This window comes from Mugil cephalus, chromosome 22 (genome assembly GCF_022458985.1).
Source record: "Mugil cephalus isolate CIBA_MC_2020 chromosome 22, CIBA_Mcephalus_1.1, whole genome shotgun sequence".
In the NCBI taxonomy this organism is placed as follows: domain Eukaryota; kingdom Metazoa; phylum Chordata; class Actinopteri; order Mugiliformes; family Mugilidae; genus Mugil; species Mugil cephalus.
This window is the reverse complement of record NC_061791.1, coordinates 3,975,629-3,999,513: the sequence shown is the minus strand read 5'-3', so window position 1 is coordinate 3,999,513 and position 23,885 is coordinate 3,975,629. Positions and strand designations below refer to the sequence as shown.

At 40.7% G+C, this 23,885-nt stretch overlaps 1 protein-coding gene and 1 long non-coding RNA gene across 4 annotated transcripts in view; one reads left to right on the top strand and one right to left on the bottom strand.

Annotated features, from left to right (window-relative positions):
• LOC124999809 overlaps positions 1-7,702 on the bottom strand; it is a 53,850-nt gene extending 46,148 nt beyond the window's left edge. Inside the window, exons 1-2 of the long non-coding RNA XR_007111230.1 lie at positions 7,561-7,702; positions 7,039-7,155 (exon numbers count right to left, since the gene is read on the bottom strand). This is a non-coding gene — a long non-coding RNA (uncharacterized LOC124999809). The remainder of the gene's footprint in view (positions 1-7,038; positions 7,156-7,560) is intronic.
• Positions 1-23,885, top strand: part of LOC124999803 (ankyrin repeat and BTB/POZ domain-containing protein BTBD11-A) — a 174,787-nt gene that overhangs the window by 139,667 nt on the left and 11,235 nt on the right. For 2 of the 3 annotated variants that reach the window (XM_047574879.1, XM_047574878.1), the window contains exons 3-8: positions 2,132-2,339; positions 11,950-12,102; positions 13,414-13,579; positions 17,712-17,801; positions 20,409-20,510; positions 21,096-21,189. In XM_047574879.1, coding sequence (XP_047430835.1) covers positions 2,132-2,339; positions 11,950-12,102; positions 13,414-13,579; positions 17,712-17,801; positions 20,409-20,510; positions 21,096-21,189 — 813 coding nt within the window. The remainder of the gene's footprint in view (positions 1-2,131; positions 2,340-11,949; positions 12,103-13,413; positions 13,580-17,711; positions 17,802-20,408; positions 20,511-21,095; positions 21,190-23,885) is intronic. The other variant, XM_047574880.1, reaches the window with a different exon arrangement.

The window sequence follows — 23,885 nt, the reverse complement described above, 5'->3', positions numbered from 1 at the left end:
AATTATGACTCTCTAAATGTCGACGCTAAATATCTGCTACCGAAGTAGAGACGCACTTGATTTCAGAATGTCAAATTAATACCTCCTCTGGTGATCGACACTATTAGAACTGTAAAAATCTCCTCTGACTTCCATTTGCTCCCTGATCCTGCGGAGGACGCACACAGCTTGAAATCGATCCTCTATAAAAAATGTTTTTTTAAAAAGACCACATTTGTCATAGGAAATGTATTCAGGGATCCTCTGAAAATAAATCTGCACGCACAAATGTTCAGTTATAAGGTTTGTAAGGAGGGGAAATAATAAAATGTGATTTGTGTAAACCGAAGTTGCGACCTCTGTAGAGCTGTAATCATCAAACATGTGGTTTGACAGCTGAGTTATCGGCGTTCCAGTTCCAGAAAGTACTCCATCAAAATGTCTTTGTGAACTTTAACTTGTGAAATACAGATTACTTTTTTATTTACATGCAGCACCCAAAGCGTGTCTGAGGAGCAAACGTTCCCCTTAAGAGATTAATGATGTTAAAACAAGCTAATCAGGGCCAGGTAAATGTCAGATTTAAATCCAGTGTCTGTGGCAACATTCCCACAGTAGTGGTAGCAATGATTGTTACATCAGCCAGCTACAATTGTTTTCCAGAGACAACGTCGTCTAAAGCAACTGTGAGTATAGTGGAAGCAAGAGTTATCAGTGTAACCTGGGTTCTATGAACCCACTGGCTCTGACCTCAGGAAAACTGAACTAAGGAAATGTTTCAGATTTCCAAAGCAAAGAAGAAGGAAAGATTGAGTTCCATTTACCTCGCAGGTGGGAATTCAGCACTGAGAATAATGTCACACCTGAGTTATCAGCGTTCCAGTTACAGAAGTCGGAAAACAAGATGGCCACGTCCAAGCTCTTGATTTGTCCGAATATAACTCAATATTTACATTTTATGAGTGCAGTGAAGTTTTTTGAAAAATTTTTTTTTTTTTAATTCTTGATATTAACTAATATTATTACTAGTATAATGTTAAACTAAATTTAGGATAATTAAGCTACACAAATTGTAAATCGAACAAGCAACTTGAACTGACTTTAACTAGAATTATTTACAGTGATGAAATCTACAAGGTCACACGAGGCAGACATTTATAAAAAAAAATATTCTTAAGTTTTACTTGTTTAATGTAAATGTAGAAAAAAACAAAAACACAATTTGCCACGATGGTGTTTGGCACTCTTTTGGTTTTACCAGGCTATTGTTTTTAGCCGTTGTTAGCATGACATGGGCTTGTAGTTCCCATATAACACATGAAAAACATAAACTATACTGTAACAGCATTTCAACGTATGTATGTCGAAAAATACTGTCTGTACGACCGATTTAATGCAGCAAAAACTAATCAGAAGTGCTAATAAACTAGAGTATTACAGGAGCTTCTAGCTGGTTACACACGGGGCGGCCATCTTGGTAACTCAGCTCGGGGATAGTGAGGACTCCACGTGAGGATTCCAGTAGAAAAACTTGGAAATTCCGACTTCTGAGTACAAATTGAACACACCATAAGAATGAGGACATCATTAGTGAGAGTAGACTACAACCAGGGCTAACCATATCGTACCATCCCAAGTTTGGTCGCTCATCACCAATCTTGTCCTTTCTCACGACAGGAAGTCCACAGAGTTAAAAAAGCATTCATTTGACATTTTGCGCACACTGACACACATGTTTGTGCGTGACTCTCTACGTGGTCGCGTCTAACGAGGGAACAAAAGAAGAGAAAAACAAGATAAAACGAGTACAAGACTAAGAGCTCACACGTCTGAGTGCTTTGCTGATGGAGGCATGATGTGCATGAGATTTCACATCAAGGCTGCAATTTCCCCACTCGGGACTGCGTGGGCTGATGTGTATGACTAAATGCACGGTGAATCAGAGGGTGTGTGAATGAGGCTCTGCTTCATCACAGAAGTGATGAGAGTACTCGTGTGTCAAAAGAGTGCTGTAGGAAGTAGATCTGTGCTCTGAAGGCAAAGCGTAGGACTTTATTATAGATCTACACAATGTTGTTTTCTTTCTCTTTCACGAATTTCTGCCTGAGTCACACTCCCTGTACACGTCTCACGCTTTGAAACTGTCCTCCAGGTGATCTGGTGGCCCGGGCCATGCACCACCTGCAGCCGCTGCACATCAAGAACCCCAGCAACGGGACTCCGGTGCACCAGAAGACCAACACCACGGTGCACTGGGAGCCGGAGGCCCTCTACACCCTGTGTTACTTCATGCACTGCCCGCAGATGGAGTGGGAGAACCCCAACGTTGAGCCCTCGAAAGTCACCTTACAGACGGAGAGGTGAGTCCAGCGGTGGCCTCGATTTCACCACGAATCACGAATACAGTTAATCACAACTAAACATCATTCATTTTTAATCTATATTAATTGCGTACACTGGAAACTGAGTATTTTGACATATCATTATTAAAATGTTCACACAATTATAAAGATTCATACAATATAAATTCTGAAGCTGTAGGATGTATATTTCCGAGCTATGGTCGTCTGTTCAAAAGTAGATATCAGATAATGTGTTTACACATGAGCAAAATTGTGTATCCTAAAAGTTGAATGATAAGCAATGGTTAGAAAATGCATACAAAATGAGAAATTAAGCTATTTACTCTCTACTACTAAAAAGGTAAACTGTGCAGTTAAAGCCAGTTAAAGAGTTAACTCAGGCGAAAACCAGGACGCCGTCCACTTGTACGAGTCATCAAAGACTTAACAATCAGTTTGAATTCATGGAGGCCCACGTTTTCACACATATACCCAGAACTAATGCAATTTGTCTAGCTTAAAATTCAACAGGGAACTTAGACAAAAGCTAAGACCAAATGTAAAGGTTAGATCCTCACAAAACGAGACGGTCATTTAAACTCCTCATGCATTCAAACGATAAACTTAAAATAGCCAACAGTGAGAATAATTTGAGTCATCCAGTGGAAAATGTTTACGATATTGTACATGTAGGAACACGTGTGGCCCGTGGTTGAGGATAAATGTAGCTATGTAACTTCCACTTCTCCTCCAATGGGTTTACTGTGTTCACAGCTCAGTGTTTAATGCTAAGCTAAGCTAACAGTCTCTGACTCTGTTGCTGTATTTAAATAGGAACAGCGCCCTCCTATGGCATTCATGACCTCAGAAGTGAACGCGTTTGGTCAGGGTTGAATTGCTGTTGAATGTTTCAGTCTTTATTGCTAAGCTAAGCTAAGCTAACCGTCTCTTGACTCTATAGCTGTCTTTAACGATGGCTGCGATTACAAGAAAAGTCCACATGAACATGTAATATGTCGTATATAGGTTAATATAGTGTTGGAGAGACTGGACATTTCCTTTTTTTAAGCTAGCTGGTTGTTACCTTGCTAGCTTCTAAAGAGCAACAGTTGCTTTATGACCAACTTAAAGGCCAAGCAGTTTCTGTCCATGTCTTAGGTTGGAAGTAGATCTGTGCTCTGAAGGCTATGCGTAGGATAGATGTCTTGTCAGTATAGTGCACAATGTTGTATTTGAGTCTACTTTTGAATAAGGGTGGCTCACATTTGATTATATTAAGCTCCATTTTTCCTCCATGTGGCAGCCTCGTCTATTACCGCTAACAAGATTCTTCTTTTTATTTGTGTTCTCCATTATTTATTTCTTTTTACCGAGGTTCGGATATAATCAGGGCAAAGCGAATCAAAGGAGACGTATGGCCGTCAACACAAAAGGAAAAAGAACACTTCATTTCCTCCGAGCCTTTAAGCAGAATACCAGCTCTGCTTCTTATTCCCGTTAATATGAATTAAAAGAAAACAGACTAAAGTGGATGGTGCTGCCTGCTGCGTGAGAGGGAAGCTGTTTATTTAATGGTGGTAGATTTTATTACTGGTTGAAAATACAGAGGAAGGAAAAGTGGGTCGTTTACAGGTGTAGTATCTAGTATTTTGAAACGAAGCTCAAATTATGTCTCTCTGAAAATGTGGCGAAAAGTGATGGATGCATTTAGAGAGCAGCAAAATTGTCTCTTATTCATCAATGCGCTTATTGGTTATTATATTAATAATAAGAATAAAACATACAGAGGAAATGAAAGAACAGGGATTCAGTAGATTTCAATAATAATAATAGTAATAGTCTAAATACAGAGAAATGAATTGTGGTAATTCGGCCGAGTGGGAAAGTTTGTCCTTGTGTTTGTGTTTCATCATTTATTTCTCATTTGTGTGAGTTTTATGATGTTGTAGCACTGTGCATGCATGCTGGTATCTTAAAACTGTTCACTGCATCCACAGATTAAACCCTCATGCATGCATCAATTTTATGCTTATCTGTACAAATCCATAAAAGTACCATACCCGGCAAAAATACAAAAGGGGCTATATTTAAGGAGACGTCTCTAAAATTTCACAAAACATGTTTTTAGTGAAGTTTAGGTTTTCATCTGGGCCCATGATACAGACATTAGTGATGTTTGATACCACTACTTTGATATTCCAGTACTTGCTAACCAATAACCAATGAGAGAAACAAGTCTGCCATGGCAAAGATCAGCTGACAGTATGCTACACTAATGTTAGCTGGCATAACAGTCCACCACTGACTGTATATACCATTGACAAATCCATCGTGACGTCAACTGTTGGATTCTATACTTCGAAAAATGAACCCTGGAATGGGCGGAGCCTGCAGTCGCCATGTTGGATGAGCTTTACTCCGCCCACACGCAATTATATTCCAAATATGGATCAGGGGATTGTGTCCGATGTTGAGACCCGCCCACCCAATTCTCTGCTACCTGTAGCTCAAGCTACGACCTGTCACTCAAAGCATAATGCCCTTAATTATGCAGAGTTTTAAACATTAATAAAAAATAAATGAATAATACTGTACGTTGCACGCTCATTTTAAATCTTGTAGTGTGTGCAGGTTTCACATGAGCACATCTGTAAAGATATAAAACTTGAATAGGATTTTAAAACCAGACTTGTGGTCTGAGCTGAGCTTTGTTTATTGTGCTTCTCGCTTATAGAACAGCTCTTCTGAGCTATTCTGCTTTTACAAAGTAGAAATGAAAGAGTTTTTTTTTTTATAAAACGTCCCCAAAAATGGGTCATATTAACTGCTCACTTTGGTGTGTGCTCCTCTTCCTGTGATTGAAATCATTTGTTACAAGGAAATGGTGTTTGAATCGTGTTGTCTGGCCGGCGCTAAACGCTCCTCCGTTTATTCATCCGTCCATATTGCCGATGTCGCTTCCCGGCAGTACCAGTCAGCGCAGACATTCCTAGCTTCCTTGCACGAGTTTTTTCGCCCCACAAGCGATCTGGTAAGAAGCTGCATGACACTTCCCCAGGCAGCGGGGAGATTGATGGAGGCCAGGGGGACTTCACTCGGATGGACAGATATTCCAACATCTTTCCTCCACTCGGAGAGAGATAAAACTCCATCCTGACGACCCCGGGGAGCCGGAGGAATGTCAGGCGGAGTGACATGTCAGCGGGCACCCGGGTCCCTGGAGAGAAGATTCTCTCTTTAGCATTCGGCTGAAAGGTTGAAGACAAGTAGAACAGGCCCAAGTAACGAAGCGGGGTGAGACGGAATATGATTAAAGGAGATGAAATAATCCTTTAGGGTTGTTTTGGGGAAACTTTAGCTTCTGTGAGGTGGAAAATTACCAAATTACTGAGACGACTTTTACACCTCAGCTGTGAGTCATTGCTCTACCTGACTCTGAATTAGGGAAAAGGGAAAGATAAAGAATCCAGACGGAGCTAAAATAGTAAACGAGCCGCAGCAGGTTATGGTTCTCTGATATATTCAGTATTTTGAGCCAGACTCTTTCTCTTTTAAGCTGGCAGCTCTGGGTGTTGGTTGTCGCTGCAGGCCCGCTGTCTGTATCGATGGATAACATTACCCTCTGTGTTTTCATTCCCGACTGGGCCCCTCATCTTTTTTTTTCAAACCTTGGACTGTAACTACGCCTGTCGGGAATCATGCATCAGTTAAATCTCCAAGAAAAAGGGAGGAGGTTTTTTTTTTTTTTTTTTTTTTGAATTGTCACGTTGGATTTTCAGCCGAGTTCAAATTCCTGGCAGACTGAAGGTGTGAAGACGGCGATGGCTTCGGCTGAGAATGAAGAAACCGTCGTACGAATATGTAGAGCAGTCAAACAGCGGCGTGTCGATATCTTAAAGCTGCTGCCTTGATTAAACATGTGCTTACAGCAGATTTACAGACGGACGAGACAGCTGCGTGAACGGTAAACATAACGGTCCCACGGGGTTTCTCTCAGCTGGGTACGAGCTTGTGTTTTGAAATCTTTTTTTTTTTTTTTTTTTTGGGAGGAATTATGGTTCCCAGAGGGTCATGAAGGAGAAAAGCTCTACAGAAACCTTAACTGATGGATGCGTAATATAATTTAAATGACTATAACATGAAATCAACCCATTTAATTTGATGTTTAAAGGGTTTATAATGTGCGTCTGAGACTACTTTGTGGTTTTAAAAGCCCTGTAGTCAGTTTTATTAACTAATCTGGGATCTGGTGAGCTAGAATTACTCCTAATACGATTATAATTGAGGATTTCATGTAGAATAACTGCATTTGTTGTTAAAAGCATTGAGATTAGTTAAGTTCATTAAAACATGAGTACACATCTGGGGGAGAGTAGAAGCGTAATATCACCCTAATGAGAAGTTTTGAGGGTTTCGTCTACCATTTACCTGCTTTAAGGAGAAGGCCACTGCAGAAATCATTAGCGTAGGTTGTTGTGTTTATCATAAGTTCACTGAGTGGAGAAAGGAACATTTTACAAGAGAGGGTAATTATTACAAATGTGTACTTTTCACCGTGGGCATACAGGAAAACAGAGACGCCTCTACCCCAGTTCAGACCTGATTGCAAATTGGCTCACTTTAAGTACCTGTGTTCATTAAAATGCCTCCCAACATGCGTCCCCAGCCAGCACTTGAGGTCTGATCTCAGCTTCACACCGGTTATGCAAGTACTCACCAGCTCTAATGAATCTCTACCGCTGTTTCAGAACCACGAACAGCTGTTATGTGTCCTGACATGAAGACTTGGGCACATGATGGGTCGGATTCGTGTTTGTTTTGGTCTTTGGATATTCTGTTCAGAAAAGGATATTTAAAGATAAATAAATAAAAATGAGCTAATGGAGTTATTTGATTTTCATTTTTAAAATTCAGAAGTTAAAATGGAAATTCAAGGCATTTTTCTTCATCAGAGTGGAGAATGGATAAACAAAACTTTAGAAACTGGTCAATTTCTGCTTCTAAAAGCAAAAAAGCGCTCGTTTTTTTTTCGTATTTTGAAACCGGAAGTTGCCGTGTTCAAAGTGCTGTGTTTAAAAAAAAAAATATGACTTCTATGTGGTTTCCCTAGCTAGCCCTGGCTAAAATGCGTGATTGACGTGATTTTTTGACATGCTAGCAAAACAAGGCTTGTCAGAGTAATGTTAGCTAGTAGCTAACTATTCCCTGATTATATGTAGTTATTTTTTGTTTTTTTTACCTGAAATATGCAGTTTAGTTCTTCTGCAGTCAGGTCCTTCTTCACCGAGACTCTTTTATTGTTGCGAAAAACAACGTACTGTTCCATGTCCACCAACTTCTGTCGCAGTACCGTGACTACCGTCCTCATGCGTGCTCCTACTTTGAAAACGACAACTTCCGGTCGCAAAATATGCGACCGGAAGTTTTCTGTTTTTAGAAACAGAAAATGAAAATCGGGTTTTTAAAATTTTGCTTATCTGTTCTCGATCCCGATAAAGAAAAAAAAAATGCCTTGAATTTCAGTTATTTTTTTATTATTATTATCTTAAAATGAAAATTAAATAACTGCAATAATGTGTGCAATGTTTCTCCCGCTCACTGACAGCACATATCTCCACCCCTCAATTATTAACCGCCAATCAAACACTGTTTACTCTTATTGACTTACTTCATTTTGTTAATTTTTTATTAAGTTTGTTTATTATTTAGCTGCAACACGTCCTGCATATGTTCACAACTGTACTCTAGGCTGGTCACTTGTGATCAGATCAGATCAGATGCCTCCTGTTTTATCCATCTATCTACTTCTGTACAGTCCCATCTGAGGAGGCAGCTAATCTAATATAAACAAAAAAAATACATTTTGGATAGAAAAGCATCTTTTACTTTTAAAAAGTTGTAGATATTAGAGATGAAGCGTTAGCTAGCATGTTTATGTTACAGCTTAGGGTTGAAGAAAGTTTTGCAGTGAAATTAACAAACATAGATTTGCAAAATATCAGTTTTTTTCTAAATCTTTATGAGTGATTTTATGTTGAAGTGATGTACATGAACGTCCCAAAATTCTAGTGCACAATGTACAAAGTTGTCAGTGTAAAGATGGCAGATGTTTCTTCAAACAAGCAAGCGTGGATTGTTAATTGTTAAACGTTGCATGTCAGGAAATCTCTTTTGTTTAGTCAGAAAAGGCTAAATAAAGTATGCGTTGGCTTCAGCTCTGCATCTCTGGAAAAGCTTCTCTTTTGTTGAAGCATTAAACCCATTTGGACACAAGTAAGGGATTTTACATCTGAGTGGTATTATCATTGTAAAAATGACAGCTGAATAGGATAAGAGCTTTCCTACCAGTGTCTCTGTCTGGGTTTGTTTTCTAGGTTCTCATTGTGTTCGGTGATAGTCCATATTGTGGTGTAAAATTGATGTGACTGAACTGCTATCCAAGAGCACCACCGGCTTATCCATTTTAGAGATTTCCCCCAAAATGTCACTTTACGGTATCATTTGCACCATGAACTTATCATGACTTAATTCTCTAGAGTTTCTGGCAGTTTTATCTGTCAGTCAGCCCTGGTGGAGCGTGGAGCCGATAGGAGATGTGAGGCTTTGTAATTCTATCCTCTGAGGGTGGAATAAGTCACTGCACAGCAGGGCCGACGCTTTGAACTATGATACAGTTTCAAGGTGGTGTGCTATTCAGTTCTTGGCACTGTAGCTACTGTAACTGTAAAGCAGTAGCTGACATGGATAAACCTCAACCTTAAAGCCATTTGTCTTGTAGTTTTTAAAATCAACATATGCTACTTGGAAGCCAAAAAGGCTCTATGTTTAAGTGGAACACTAAACCTTGTTCAGCTTCAGAAGCAAGCCAGATAAACCGTGTTCAACACATAAAGCTAATAGGCACTAATGAAATTCAGTGAGCCATGGTGATGCTAGGTCAAAAAACACAAGTGGGCATCTACCAAATTGAAATAATATTAGTGTAAATGATGTGGCACCCAATAGTGGCGTCTATTAGCGAGAAACTAAGACAGACCAGACTTTGTCCCCTCTGTGTTCTCCTTATGTCAATTCGTCGTTGAATATAGTCCCATCAGTCTGAGTCAAGTTTTTCAAATAACACTCACGGTCTCAGGGAGTGAGTGTATTAGTATGTTCCCTAAAATATTAGTTTTCTTGATCCATTCTTGCCAAAACATTAAAACCATTGAAATATGCTAACCAGCGTTTACAGGCTGCAGTGTTTGATATGTTTTGCCTCCAGCTAAGCCCCACCCCTCAAAACACATCACACTGTTTACAAACTGTGAAGGGGTCTATAGGTTGAAACCTCCAAATTGTGGCACTACCATATGTTGACATTCTGAATTCAGAGTCTAGTCTAGGCAATGAATCCACTATTTGTGAATACTGACAAAATGACTTAAGGTTTGACGTTCGTGTAGGAATTTTCCCGAACCTAAACTGTCCCCAAAACAGTTTGGTCCGAAAGTGCCTAAAATAAGGTCAATTACCTTAATTAACTAAGAAACAACAACAGTCCCAGACTAGAAACAAGAAGGCTGCCTTTCAAAAGTTACATATAATTTCAAGTACTTTTCTGTTGCAATTATCATTAGACATTAGAGGTCCTTAACTAGCATTAAAGTTATTTCCTGTAGTTATTGTCAGTTAAATGGATGAGAAGATTAATGCCTCCATTTTCTCTGTACATCAACCTGCAACTTTTACATTTCTGCCTGTATACAGAATAACTAAAACATGGAGTTTTAGACCTGTTAGCATGATGTTGTCTTGAGCTTTGGACTGGCTGTGTTTTTCCCATAGCTTCTGGTCTTTATGCTAACCTAAGCTAATTGCAATACCTCTAAGAAACCAATGTGTTATTTAATGAATGTCTTTTTAAATAACTATTGCTTGTTGACATTTGTGTATTTGTTTTCTGACAAAATGAGAAAAATCCATTCCGTTAGCACAACAACTTACTCTGAAGTAGCGGATGTAAGGGGGTTAAACATCTGATGAATCACTGACCTGAATGTAGCTGGTGTTTCACCGCAGGGTGGGGGGATAAATAGCAGACATAACAACACACAAGTGCATGTGTGTTTGAGAGCGAGAAAGATTAAACGCACACACTTCCAGGAAGTAAATGATGAAATATGATCGTGTCAGCCGGCCGAGACCCATTACTGGTTTTGATTAAAGAAGGTAATAACAGCATTTAGGGAGGTTGCAGCATCTTGATCTCTTTTCTGTTCTGCGCTATCCGAGTTATAAATTATCAGCATCGATTTGCTGTTGCTGCTTTTTCAGATATCTGTGAGGGCATCTTTAATTAGAAAGTTTGCGGCTATGAGTGTTGGAGCAGGGTCTTTATTAAAGTTGATAAAGCACTCGGGGCGTTATGAAACCCAACAATGTGGTGATGTTATCAGTTTGAAAAATTCATTTTGGTGTAAGAATGTTACAATAAACATATTATTGTGTATTTATGGACCCTGCAGCACTATGTTTGTTGTCTGTTTGTACTTATTTTTCATTTGCATGTGTTTATTTAAAATTGTGTTAGTACTTTGTTCGTACCAATGCTTAAATGCCTCGGTAAAAAGATATTTTACCCAACACTGCAGTTCATTCTGCTGGTGGAGACACTCCAACTGAAACCAAATGTTTTTTTTTCTTTGCTGCAGCATATACATGTGCTATTTTATATTTCTTTTGGCAGGTTTCTTGATGGCATCCCCTAGCGTTGCATTAATTGGATGGAAATATTGGATCTGCATAGACTGATACAGTCAATCAAAACTTAATAAAGCAGAAATCTCAGAGTTTCATCGTGAGCAGAGCAGACACATGCTGCTGCACAGACCTCACGTTTTTCCATCTATCACCGCCTTCCAGTTTATTTATTTATTTATTTTTAGTCATCCTGGGAAGTTCCCATGTTTAGCACGACCATCAAACTTTAGAAATAACTGTCACCCAGGGATCCACATACATACAATTTTAACCCACAACATTCAAGCTGCTCTCTGGTGATGTCTTCCACTTGAATTCTGGATGAATTATTGAACTAACTTGCCTGTGTCAGAGCAGGATTGTGCTTGCATCCAATAAATAAATAAATGAAAAAGTCAGTAGCAAAGTCAGTAGTTTGGCTCCCAAAGGCTGAGCGCTCTGTTGTGGCCGGCCTATATATTTACTTATTTTATAAAAACTAATAAAGGAATTTAGTTTAGTTCCTGCAGCTGTATCAAACACGCTGCCATAAATGCACAAGCAGCCCAAAGATCCCGCAGTCACAAGTGTCCTTGAAAACGGTGTCTGGGAGAAAAGATATGCCTCAACGACTCAAAGCTGGTGGAGCTACAGGTTTTGTCCAAAATCAGAATTAAATTGCCACAAAAATGCTTGACTGCTCGTCTTAATCTGATTTCTAAAAGAGACCTGAGGTGTTTGTACAAGTGTCAGAAAAGCAACACATGCGTAGAGCTGGAGAAAACACCTTGAAAGCCAGCTAAAAGAAAAAAAATGTATTTTTTAGATGTCCCCCTTTAAATAATTCAATGACTGAATATGATTTAACAAATCTGACCACAATATTCAATCTATTTTCCCCCTGCAGGCCGTTCTTGGTGCTGCCACCGCTGATGGAGTGGATCCGGGTGGCGGTAGCCCACACTGAACATCGACGAAGTTTCTCTGTGGACAGCGATGACGTGAGGCAGGCGGCCAGGCTGCTGCTGCCCGGCGTGGACTGTGAGCCACGACAAATAAAGTAAGAATACTGAACTTGGTGCAAAGTTGACTGCAACTGAAAAACTTTATTAAAAAGGCGGTAAACATATCTGCTAATCGTGGATGCTAATATTAGCATTTAGCTCAGTACAGCCTCACATGGATACTCCAAAGTTTAAAAGCTAGTTTACTATTCTTTGTCAATTTGAGCCACTTAGTTTAGCATGTTAGCATATCCATTTGTTAGCAAGAGCTAATAGTAATATCGTTTCTTTTAGTTACTAGCTAACCTATGAGGAACTAAGGGATTTTTTAACTAGATAACAAAACATGTCAACCTGTTGGGGTGACATATACACATATAAAAAAAATAGCAATGCTAATCTTACTATTTGTTAAATAAATGCAGACTCAGTTCAACAGTGGTGTTGGCTGCTTAGCATGTTAGCATGCTAACATTTGTTAGCCAAGAATAATGGAAATATCAGTGTTTTTCATGGAACTAATTAATGTGAACAGGATGATGGAGATACGTTTAATATTTGGAACTGCTATAGTAGCTAATATTCATGCTAAAACGACAACCTCTTGGTGGTAAAAGCTTAACTTTTCCTGCTTGTTTGCACAGAGTAGCTGTATCTAATTTAAGAGCTTGTTATGGGACTTGGCAGTCACTAAATGAAGTGTATTTGTCCCCCTCTCACTAACCAATAAATCGTCTCCCTATACGTTTCTGCCTCACTTACACTCTCTTCTCTCCTCCTTTCTTTCCTCTCATTCACAATAACAGCCGAGCGCCATATTTGCCTAAATAGAAATGTTTCATTTTTTTTGTTACAGTCAGTGGATTTAGTGTCTTTTTACCATTTCAAATATTCGCAGAGAAGCGCTAAACCCAAATATGAGAGGTGTGTGTTGCTGAAATCTCCTTACATATGTCAGATATAATTGTCATGTAAAATAAGACAGACATTATGAGAGGTTTCTCTGCAACCCTGTGGAAATTTCAGCTGTGACAGCTGCTCACAGCTTGGCCTAAGAGGCTTTACTGGAAGCATCAGTGAGTAATTATGAGTCATAGCACAAGTCTTACCTGGAGACAAGCTACTTTAGAAAGCAAGTGAGAGTTCACCAATTCAAATATAAGTGAACTTACTCTGAATGCGGGCAGCTCGATACTTATAAAGTTGTAGTTTGTTTTGAAGAGTTGTGAAAAGCCGAGAGGCACTCGGTTTCTGCTTCCTTCAGCAGGCAGCGGAGGTGGATATCCTCTGATCTGAAAAAAAAAATCCATTTCTGAGATAAACGCACTCTTAATCTCATTAATGGATCTTCTGTTTCCAATCTGCAGAGCGGAGGATTGTTTCTGTGCCACCAGGAAGCTGGACGCCGCCTCCACGGAGGCCAAGTTTCTGCAGGATCTGGGCTTCAGGATGCTCAACTGCGGACGGACGGACCTGGTCAAGCAGGCCGTGAACCTGCTGGGCCCTGATGGCATAAACAGCATGAGCGAGCAGGTCTGGCTCTTATCGCACACTCCTACACATATATGCAGCCTTTACGTCCTACACAAGCGCAGTGGAGACGCACAATGAATTTCTAGCAAGTACTACCTGGCAGCTCACACACACTCACACACTGAGAGCTGACAGCTCTCTATGAGTAATGCACCGTGTTAAATTCTCATAATATATTTTTATATCTTTTTTTTTTCTAGTAGAACAAACATTTACATTATTTTTCTTGGTGCCTGTGCTGCACAGATACCAGCCACATCTGAATATCCTCCATTCGTCACGACGTCCTCTGACCAACACTCCAAATAAATATGGCAATAAATCAGATGTGATTAAGCTTTGTCTGGCGACGAGGCTTTACACATGATTATTAAAAGTGCTGATTAAATTTTCTCTCAGTTTAGATAATTGTTTGTTTGTTTCACTTCTTGCACATAATCATGATTTAATACAGAAAGGCTTCTTGGAGCTGGTGGCGTTGAGCCTTCAGATTAGTATGAATTATTATAAATACACTAAGTACTCAATAGGATAGTATAGTATAGTATAGTATAGTATGCAATATGCAATAGTAGGCATTTAAGTTTTCCAGATTAGCTGTGCAGTGCAGCAAAAAGCTTGATAGATATGAGCTGCTGTTTTAACCTTTGAGTCTTTTTAAAAAAACAAAACAAAAACAAAAAAACATTCTTCCTGTCGTCATATTGATCGTTCCATTTGAAATCAGTCTTGTTCTTCCAGTTTAACCAATAAACAGGGGAGAGTTAACTCGTGCTAAACCTGCATCATTTTCCAGGTCAGTCTAGCTAGCGCGGAGCAAAATGTGTTTCGATCTGAGCTGGCAGGAAACTCTGCTTACGTTCCCGAGAGAGCGGGGTCGGGGTCTAATTTATTCGTTTCTCACTCGCAGTCCTCCAGATCTACCAGATCTAGCAAATCAGGTGAGGGATGAGGTGGACGGAGGCCAACAGTGGTCCTCTGCAGCTCTGCATCACAAGTCTCTTAAAACATATCGGGTCTGGTTTAAATCCAGAATAAGGAATCAGGTTTCACTCACGTGTCTGAGACTAAAGATGTTTGTAATATCCCCTCAGAATAAAAAAATGTCTCATATAACCAATTAGCCTCAGTCAGACTGAACCAATCAGAAGGAATATTAAATCAGATTGAGAGGAGTGGTGCAAACCTTCAATATTCTGTAATGTTTGGTGTCTTGGTATTGAACCTCTTTGTGTGTTATTCATATTTTAGCACATTTGCAGGATTAAATACCAAAAGGACAACTGACGTTAGTAGGTAGTGTTCACCTGAAACTCACCTGACGAGAGTCTGCAGCGACCAGATACTCACCTGGAGGAATTGTAGGAATTCTCTCTGATTAAAGACATATTCTCCTTTGCATTTTAATGCTGCACCTAATTTTAACTGACCAAATCTGGACCACTCCCTGTCTTGTACAGTCTTTTGGTTAATCATATTTGACCTTTCATCCCTCGTCGTTATGTAAGGGCAAAAGCATCCGTCACATGCAGGTTCTTGACATTTTAAAGATCCGAACTCCATATTTATGATTTCGGTGAGAAGTATATTGAAAATAAACATACAGTGTGGTGAATGCATTTGTTTCCGCCAGAAAAACAGCTGCAGACTGAAAGAAAATGGACTTTTCTGTTGTTGTCTGACACTGCAACACCTTTCCCAGACCGGCCGCTTGCAGTCAGTCAGGTCGATATCGCTGCCTCGCTGCGTTCGGCGTCATCGGGGGGCATCTCTTCGTTCCCCAGCCAGTGGAAAAATATTGGTTATTCCTTGTGCTGCTAAGTGGAAGCTAATGGGGCAGTCAGATTTTCCGTGCGCCTAGTTAAGTTCAATTAAGATAACCTTGGCAGATCTCCGTTCAGAAACCCTCCTGGTCTGAGGGATCTGTGTTTGTTGAAAGCATCTTTTCAATAAATAGCTACTTAGGTAGAAGACCTTTGATTCACGCCAAGAGGAGGCGGAGAATTAGACTGTATTTACAGGCCTTTTTTTTTTTTTTTTTTTTAATGTGACCATTGACTGACTCCTCGCTCCTCTCATAAATAACAGTCCGTGTTGACGTGCAGGCTTTTATCTCCCTGTAAATGTGACTAAATGCAGCAAGAGACCAGCCAGTGTTACAGGAGCAGTAAAGTAGAAGCTGCAGCCTGTCATCACGGCTAAGAGGCATTTGAACTCATCGCGCTGATCACCGACGTCTCTGGCCCTTTAGCCGCTGATTAAGTGGATCGGTGTCCAGGAAATATTTAAGAATGAATCACCACAAAGGGATATTGGCCTTCAACATAAAGTGCTGTGGTGCGCTATGAGCGAGTCGTAAAAGGCCTCTGTTGAGCATAATGGCCCGGATCAGGTATATGATTGAGGTCTGTTTTATGGAACCTCATTCAAAACACTTTACTCTAGAAAACCTGGTAAATGTCTGATTCCAACAACAAAGCTTCATCTGACCATGAAGCACTTTATTAGGTACACCTGTTCAATTGCTTGTTAACGTGGTATGGTTGTTGGTGCCAGACGGGCTGGTCTGAGTATTTCAGAAACTGCTGATCTACTGGGACCATCTCTAGGGTTTACAGAGGATGGTCTGAAAAAGACAAAATATCCAGTGAGCGGCAGTTGTGTGGATGAAAATGCCTTATTGATGTGAGAGGTCAGAGGAGAATGGGCAGACTGGTTTGAATCTTGAAGAAGATGGGCTACAGCAGCAGAAGACCACAAGGGGGGGCACTCCTGTCAGCTAAGAACAAGAAAATGAGACTATGGTTTGCACCAAAACTGGACGATAGAAGATTGGAAAAACGTTGCCTGGTCTGACGAGCCTTGATTTCAGCTGCTACATTCAGATGTCAGGATCAGAATTTAGCGTAAACAACATGAAAGCATGGATCCATCCTGCCTTGTATCAACGGTTCAGGCTGGTGGTGGTGGTGGTGTAATGGTGTGGGAGATATATTCTTGGCCCCGTAGTACAAACTGAGCATGGTTTAAATGCCACAGTCTACCTGAGTATTGTTGCTGACCATGTCCATCCCTTTATGACCACAGTGTAACCATCTTCTGACGGCTACTTCCAGCAGGATAATGCACCATGTCACAAAGCTCATATCATCTCAAACTGACAATGAGTTCACTGTACTCCAATGGCCTCCACAGTCACCAGATCTCAATCCAATATTTCACCTTTGGGATGTGGTGGAGATTCTCATCATAGATGTGAAGCCGACAAATCTGCAGCAACTGTGTGATGCTGTCATGTCAATATGGACCAAAATCTTTGAGGAATGTTTCCAAACCTTGTTGAAAGTATGACACCAAGAATTCAGGCAGTTCTGAAGGCAACTCCAACTCCAAGTCCTACTCTTTAATAGTTAGGTGTACCTAATAAAGTAACCAGTGCGTGTAGACATGTGTTGAGTTGAGAGTTTGACAGCCCACCTATAACTTAAAGTTATTTTAGAGACAGGTGTGATTATGTTTGGAAAATTATAAGCTGCAAGCAACGACGGGGAAATGTCTCTTATTGTTGAGGAGGAGAAAAAAAAACGTTTGTTTGAGTGTATTCAAGCCTGCTGTGTCGAGGGCTGATTGGAAACCAGCGGTGAAATCACAACACGCAGAAGTGATTCGAATAAGATTATGTAAAGACTTGAGGACCGAATCATTTGGTTTATGTCGCTCAGCTGCTGGTGAACAACTTACGGTAATAACGCACAACTGAAAACGAGCTCCCGGCTGCAACGGACCAAAAAGTTGCACTTGAAGTAACCTTCCACAGCTGCAGGTGGCTGTAGCCTGTGATTGTCACTGATCTGCTATTAGCTGGGAGGAGCTAAGAAACAAAAATCACTGACTCGATGGTCTACAGTCCCTAACAGACAAGATGAATCGTCTCAAAAGCTTCCGACAGTAAACATCCACAGACATCCACTGACTGCCCAACTCCTGCAAAGGGCCCCCCATCGGTTTGGTCCGTCACAACCCTTGGACCACGTAGTCTTTGTCTCCTAGCCTTGATTACTAAGTTCTAAGTTCTGTTAAGCCGAGTCAGTGTGTTTAAATGTTCAATCTTCTTCTTCTCCCCCTCCTACAGGGAATGACCCCTCTCATGTACGCCTGCGTCCGTGGCGACGAGGCCATGGTCCAGATGCTGCTCGACGCCGGAGCCGACATCAACAGCGAGGTCGGTGTTGGCGCGTTCTCAGACGATTCCACATTTCTGTCCGTGTCTGATATGTTCATTCACATTTGTTCTTGTGCTCCCCAGTGAAAACGGTGAACCCCACTTTTGTGCTGCTGTCCCTCCTCTCCCCCCCCTCTCTGCCCCCCAACACCCCCTCCTCACCACTCCTCCATCGTCATTGTCTCACCTGCTCTCTGCATGCTCTCTGTTCTCCCGGCAGCTCGTTACATGAAGTGCACTGATAAGCAATAAACGTTATCGCGTCGAGTGCAGAAGACGGTTTTGTCTTTGCGCCGACGCAGAATAGTAATCGGCCGATAGTCCCTCGGTGCAGACTCTCACTTCATTACGTTCAACTCTGCAGACATCCAGCAGCAGTTTCCTTTACACCACATCACTAATGTATCACTGTGGTACAAGTATGTGCACTTAGTGTAACTTGCTCCCATAGTCTGTATGTGAAACATTAATATCGTTGCACGCATTCGTTTTGTAGAAACAACTCCACAGCTTTTTATTGTCTGTGCAGTGTGTCTTGTTTGTGCGCAGCTGCTTTAATCTTAGCTTTCAATTACAAGATGCAAACATAAGAACACTTCATGGACTCTCCTCCACCGTGAGTGACTTCATTGCTGATTGCTTCGTTGGTTTAGTGGCGCGCTGACTCAGAGGCAAAGCACCACTCCTAAAAATCCTCCAGGAGTTTGGTTAATAATTAATACCAGTGTGCCATGCAGATACGTTGGTACAGAGGGTTTTCGAGATACTATCTGTCTGTGGTTTTCCCCCCCAGTATAACCGAGGAGTTCGGACTACGAAGCAATGACTCATTCCAGAAGTAACACCCTGGTTTAATTGGATCAGCTTGGGGTCAGGAAAAGGTTCCAGTATAAACCAAAACACTGACAAGACAAATGAATAAGATAAGAATAAGCAAAGTACTCCATCAAAATGTCTTTTTAAACTTTCTCTCGTGAAATACGGATTACTTTTTAGTTTACCAGCAGCACCCGAAAACAGTCTGAGGAGCAAACATTCCCCTTAAGAGATTAATTATGTTAAAACAAGCCAATCCAGTGTCTGTGGCAACATTTCCACAGTACTGGTATCAATTGACATTGACCAGCAACGTTTGTTTTTTCCAGAGAAAACATCGTCTTAAGCAACTGTGAGTATAGCGGGAGCAAGAGTTATCAGTGTAACCTGGGTTCTATGAATCCACTGGCTCTGACCTCGGGAAGACTGAACCGGATTTCTGAAGTTTCAAATAAATAAATAAATAAAAAGAAGAAGAAGAAGGAAAGAGTGGTGCCTTCCAACTACTGTTTACACACGGGGCGGCCATCTTGGAAACTCAACTCTAGGATAGTGAGGACACTGTTACTTTCTGAGTAGAAAATCCGAGCTCTGAGTACAAATGGAGCGCACCAATAGTCTAAGAAGATAAAGAAATACAAACTGCAGTGTTTATGTAAGTACTCGTCCTTCCAGAAGGGGGAGACAAACAGTCCCTCGTTGTAACTTTAATTTATTTTCGGGCACAGATTGATGTTGAGCTACGTAGGATTTTACAATCTTTCTTTTACTGTGACGGAGAGCGTTGACGGCAGTGGTGACGGATCCACGTTGTGGTCTTGAAGTGCTATAACTACAGACACTGTAACTCCTGTTAATTATTAACTAGATTCATACCAAATTTTAGCCACTAATGAGGAGTTATGGGAACATCTAAAGACAAAGATCTAAAGAATCCTGTTTTACTGGAGATTTTTTTTTTGTTATTAGCCAGTTAGACAAGTTATTGGCCAATTTTCAACTTCAAGACATTTAAAGTCTTTAAACTGCATAAAGAATCAAACCTATCTGCATGGATTTCACCCCTAAAGGAAAGTAGGATGTGTCCTTTTGTTGTTGTATGTTGTGTTTCCTTTAAGTTAACCATTTGATGTTGCATATGACTGATTGTTCCACATTTCGTTCGTCTTCGCTACTGTTTCTGATTTCCTTTAATATCTGTCTGTTCATATAAAATCGGTTATTAAAACATCCCGGTTGAACAGAGAAAACACAAACGGGTTTTTTCTCTGTTTTTGGAGCGTCAGAGCTCGGATGTAATGCAACGCTTTATTAAACATCTGTTTGTCCTGCGGGCGACATTGAAAAGGCTTCTCTGTAATTTACTCGGTGATAAAGCCGCTCTGGAAATTACCGAACATCACAACATCAGAGTGTTTAATTTTTATTCTGTTCCTGTTCCTGAGTGAGGACGAGTGGTCGCTGTTGAGTTTAAAGGAGGCGGAGCCAGGCAGATGTTTCACGTAGTGGTCAGATTTACAGTTCAGAGTGAGGATTGAGATGAGACCCAAGCTGCTCAAGATTTTCTATGAAACTCCTCAAGAGGAAAATCTCCCTTTGCCCTTTGCTTACACTTCTTCTTCTTCTCCTCCCGCATACTGCCGCTTCTCACTCCTCCCCCTCCTCCCCCCCTCCAACCACCTGCCCACCCCCCCCTCTTCTCCTACGCTGAGCTATGAATGTTAATGGCTGTAAATATACATATATACATATATATATATTTCTCCCTGAACTTCACCTATGACTTCCCAGGTGCCAAGCACAGTAAACAAGCACCCCTCAGTTTATCCTGAAACTCGCCAGGGGACGCCTCTCACTTTCGCCGTGTTACACGGACACGTCCCTGTCGTCCAGGTAGTGACGTTTAATGACCTGTAAACCTTAACGTGTGGCCCTTGCCCTCACCTCTGTACCAAAACGGGGATAATAATGATACGTTTTATTATTATGGTGCATCATATTAATGCTAAAAAATATCGATGCAATACGTTATTTCCTTTTTATTTCTCCTTCTTGGTCCTATGTGTATCCTATCTTGTATTTATTCTTAAAATGTGTACATGTGCCCCTCAATCTAAAGTCTGGTCCTATAGAAGAAGTGAGAAACTTGCACAGTCTCAGGGATGTTTTTGTTTATTTTCAAGATATATATATAATACATGATGTTGCAGTCAATTCTGTGTGAGCCTTCAGGACTTTTTCAATTATTAAACTGCATCACCGCGATCAGAGTTTCTTGGGATAGGGGAAGAAACTCAGACAGAACCTAATGAGGGAATGCAGTTAGCAGTGTGTTAGCCTCCAGAGCTCGGGCGGCCTCTAAATTAGGTGGTTTCCTGGATTTTTCCTCATGCCAAGCCTGACTGTAACACCCCATCTCTCCCTTGCCTGTTTCCTTCCACCATTCTCCACTTCCTCCACCTCCCATCTCGGCCACAGTTGCTGCTGGACAACAGAGCGAACGTGGAGGGCGCCCTGCAGGACGGGACCGAGAACTACGCGGAGACGCCGCTTCAGCTGGCCGCCGCCGCAGGTACTCACACGACAAGCAGCAAAGAGGTGGATTTAAGTTTCCGACGTGCGCATTTGACCCAAATATAGCAGCGTGCAACAGATTAGTCATGACATGCTTGACTGTGAGTGCACCAGGAGGCATTCTCACTCTGCTCTAATCAGCTAATTAATTCATCACTTCCAGTTACTATCTTGGATTCAAGAATGCGGTGAACTCTTTTGAATGCATCGCTGTCATAAAAGCTGTTTGACGTTTCTTTGGAAAGCTCTTTCACGCCAATTGACAGACAAGAGAAGTGGTGCAACTCTCATAAAAAATATCGTTAAATATGCAGCTTAGCTTAGTTTAGAAGTAAACATTGAAAACAGGAAAACTTGGCTCTGTGCTAAGATAACAAAATGTGCCTACCAGCGCCTTTAGTGCTCAGTAAGGTCCTGTTTGTTGTCTGCTTTCACTCAAGAAAATCATTGCACCAACCCAAGAAATATTCCCTCACACAAAACCATCAAAATGTTCTTACACTTTGATTTGTGTACCTTCGTGGCCTGTGACGTCACAACGTTAGCTGGAGGCAAAACAGAGGGAAGCTTGAGTCGAACACTGTCACTGTTGACTGGGAAATGTCGTCTTGCTGTGTTTTTTGGGGCCAAAACCGAAAAAGCAAAAACACTAACTTGAAGTTTTATCACATACCAGGCACTGCTGGTTGTAGACAACTTTGGTTTGTGTGGATAACGTTATGGATTAGACTAAATCGTGACTGAAAATACGTTAAGTTAATTATTATTAACTTAGTGTATTCTTGTTACATGTTAATGCTAATGGTAACTGCTAGCCAACTCATTGTTAGTTGTATGTTTCAGGGGTGTCCAAGCATTTACTACATTACCCTCCAGAGTGGTTCCACTTACTTCTTGAAATAAATTTTTTGGAGAGGCTTCACTTGATAAAAACAGGCCAGGTTTCGTCCCCTCTATGTCCTCCTTTAGTCAAATCGTCCATCCAGTGTGTGAGAGTGTAGGCATCAGTGGATATAGTCCCATCAGTCAGAGTCAACTTTTAAAAATCACACTCATGGTCTCGGAGAGTGAGTGTATTAGTTTACTTTCTAAAATATGCATTTTCCTCGTCTATTCTTGCCAAAAATATCCAGTTAAATATGCTAACCATTGTTTACAGGCTGTAGTGTTTAAGATGTTCTGCCTCCAGTTAAGCCCCGCCCCTCAAAAAAATGTCACATTGTTTACAAACCCTCAAGGGGTCTATAAACCTGATTTTACTCGTCAATTAATGAGCCTTTCAGGCAGATTGTGCTAAGCTAACTGACTGCCTTTCCTGTGAGTTAAATTGACTTTAAAGTGTATAAAAACAGAGGCACGTGTCCATCTGAAGGTTGTATATTTTTTTTGGAAGCTTGGTTGATTTCTTGCCAAGTGACAAACAAGAAAATTAATACAAGTCTCACATCGCAATCTGTTAAACAAGCTGCCGGTTAGTTCTAGCTTAGCAGCAAACACTGAAAGGTTTAAAGGTCTATCTATCTATCTATCTATCTATCTATCTATGTTAAAGTGACCCAGTTTCAGCATATTTATATAAAAACATCAAACCAGTCCAAAAAAAAAAAAAAAAAAATCTTTACACAGCCATCTTCTAATTAATGCTGATAACACGTTGAAACACAGGAGCGAGTGTTTCAGCGAGCGACCTTGGTGAGGCATGTGGGGAGCTGCGTTGCCACGGCAACGGGCGATTTAAACACGCGCGGCCGCAGATAATGAACGGCGTTAACATCCTGCTCATTAAGTAATAAGTAATGTGCGATCAAATAAAAGACCACAGTCCCAAAGCCAAGTTTGATGACAGCAACGAACAGTTTCGTTTTTTTTTGTTTTTTTTTTACTTTGCCGTTAACTTCACTGGGACATGAAAGCTCGAAGAACAAACGCCACGTTTCTGTATTGTGCCACAAGAGAATTCACTGAACTGTCGGCATTGAACTGTTTAAACAGTCGTTTCTCTTGCTTCTTCTTTCACGGCTGCTGTTGATCGCCCGTTTAAATCCAGAGTAACTGTTTAGAATTCAAACCCTGTGAAGATGTGTTTTCCCTGATTTATGTTTCGTTGTCGTGTGCTCGAGCAGCTGTGTAAGGGGACACTAAAAAGAGTAGCCACGGAGGCTGATAACAACACCGGTGATCTCTTTCCGTTTAAGAATAAAGCTTAAAGAAAAGCATTTCAGAATCAGAATTACTTTATTGATTCCAAGGGGAAATTACTTTTCATTACAGCAGCTCCTACTCAAAATGTACCAGTGGTCAGAACAAAGGCCGATGTTGGGAATAAGAATATCTAAGAATAAGTAGGCAAAAATATAATAAAAATATAACAAACTATAAATATATGTACAAGTATAAGTGAACATGTGTTCTGAGCTGTTGCTCTATAATTCTCTATAACACTGAATATGAGGAACTGTACAGCGGGAAATAATTGCACAGGGTGAGTCCAGAGTCCAATAAATAAATAAATAAATATGTACAAGTATATAAAAAGAACACGAGCTATTGCACAATATTAGCATAAATATGGCTTATTTCACAGAAGGATTTTATCCAACCAACTGACTCAGAGTGTTTTTTGGAGGTGGACTGCGTGGATCCCACTAATAATCAGATTAACAGCAGAATAAAAAAAAAAAAAAAGTCTCGCAC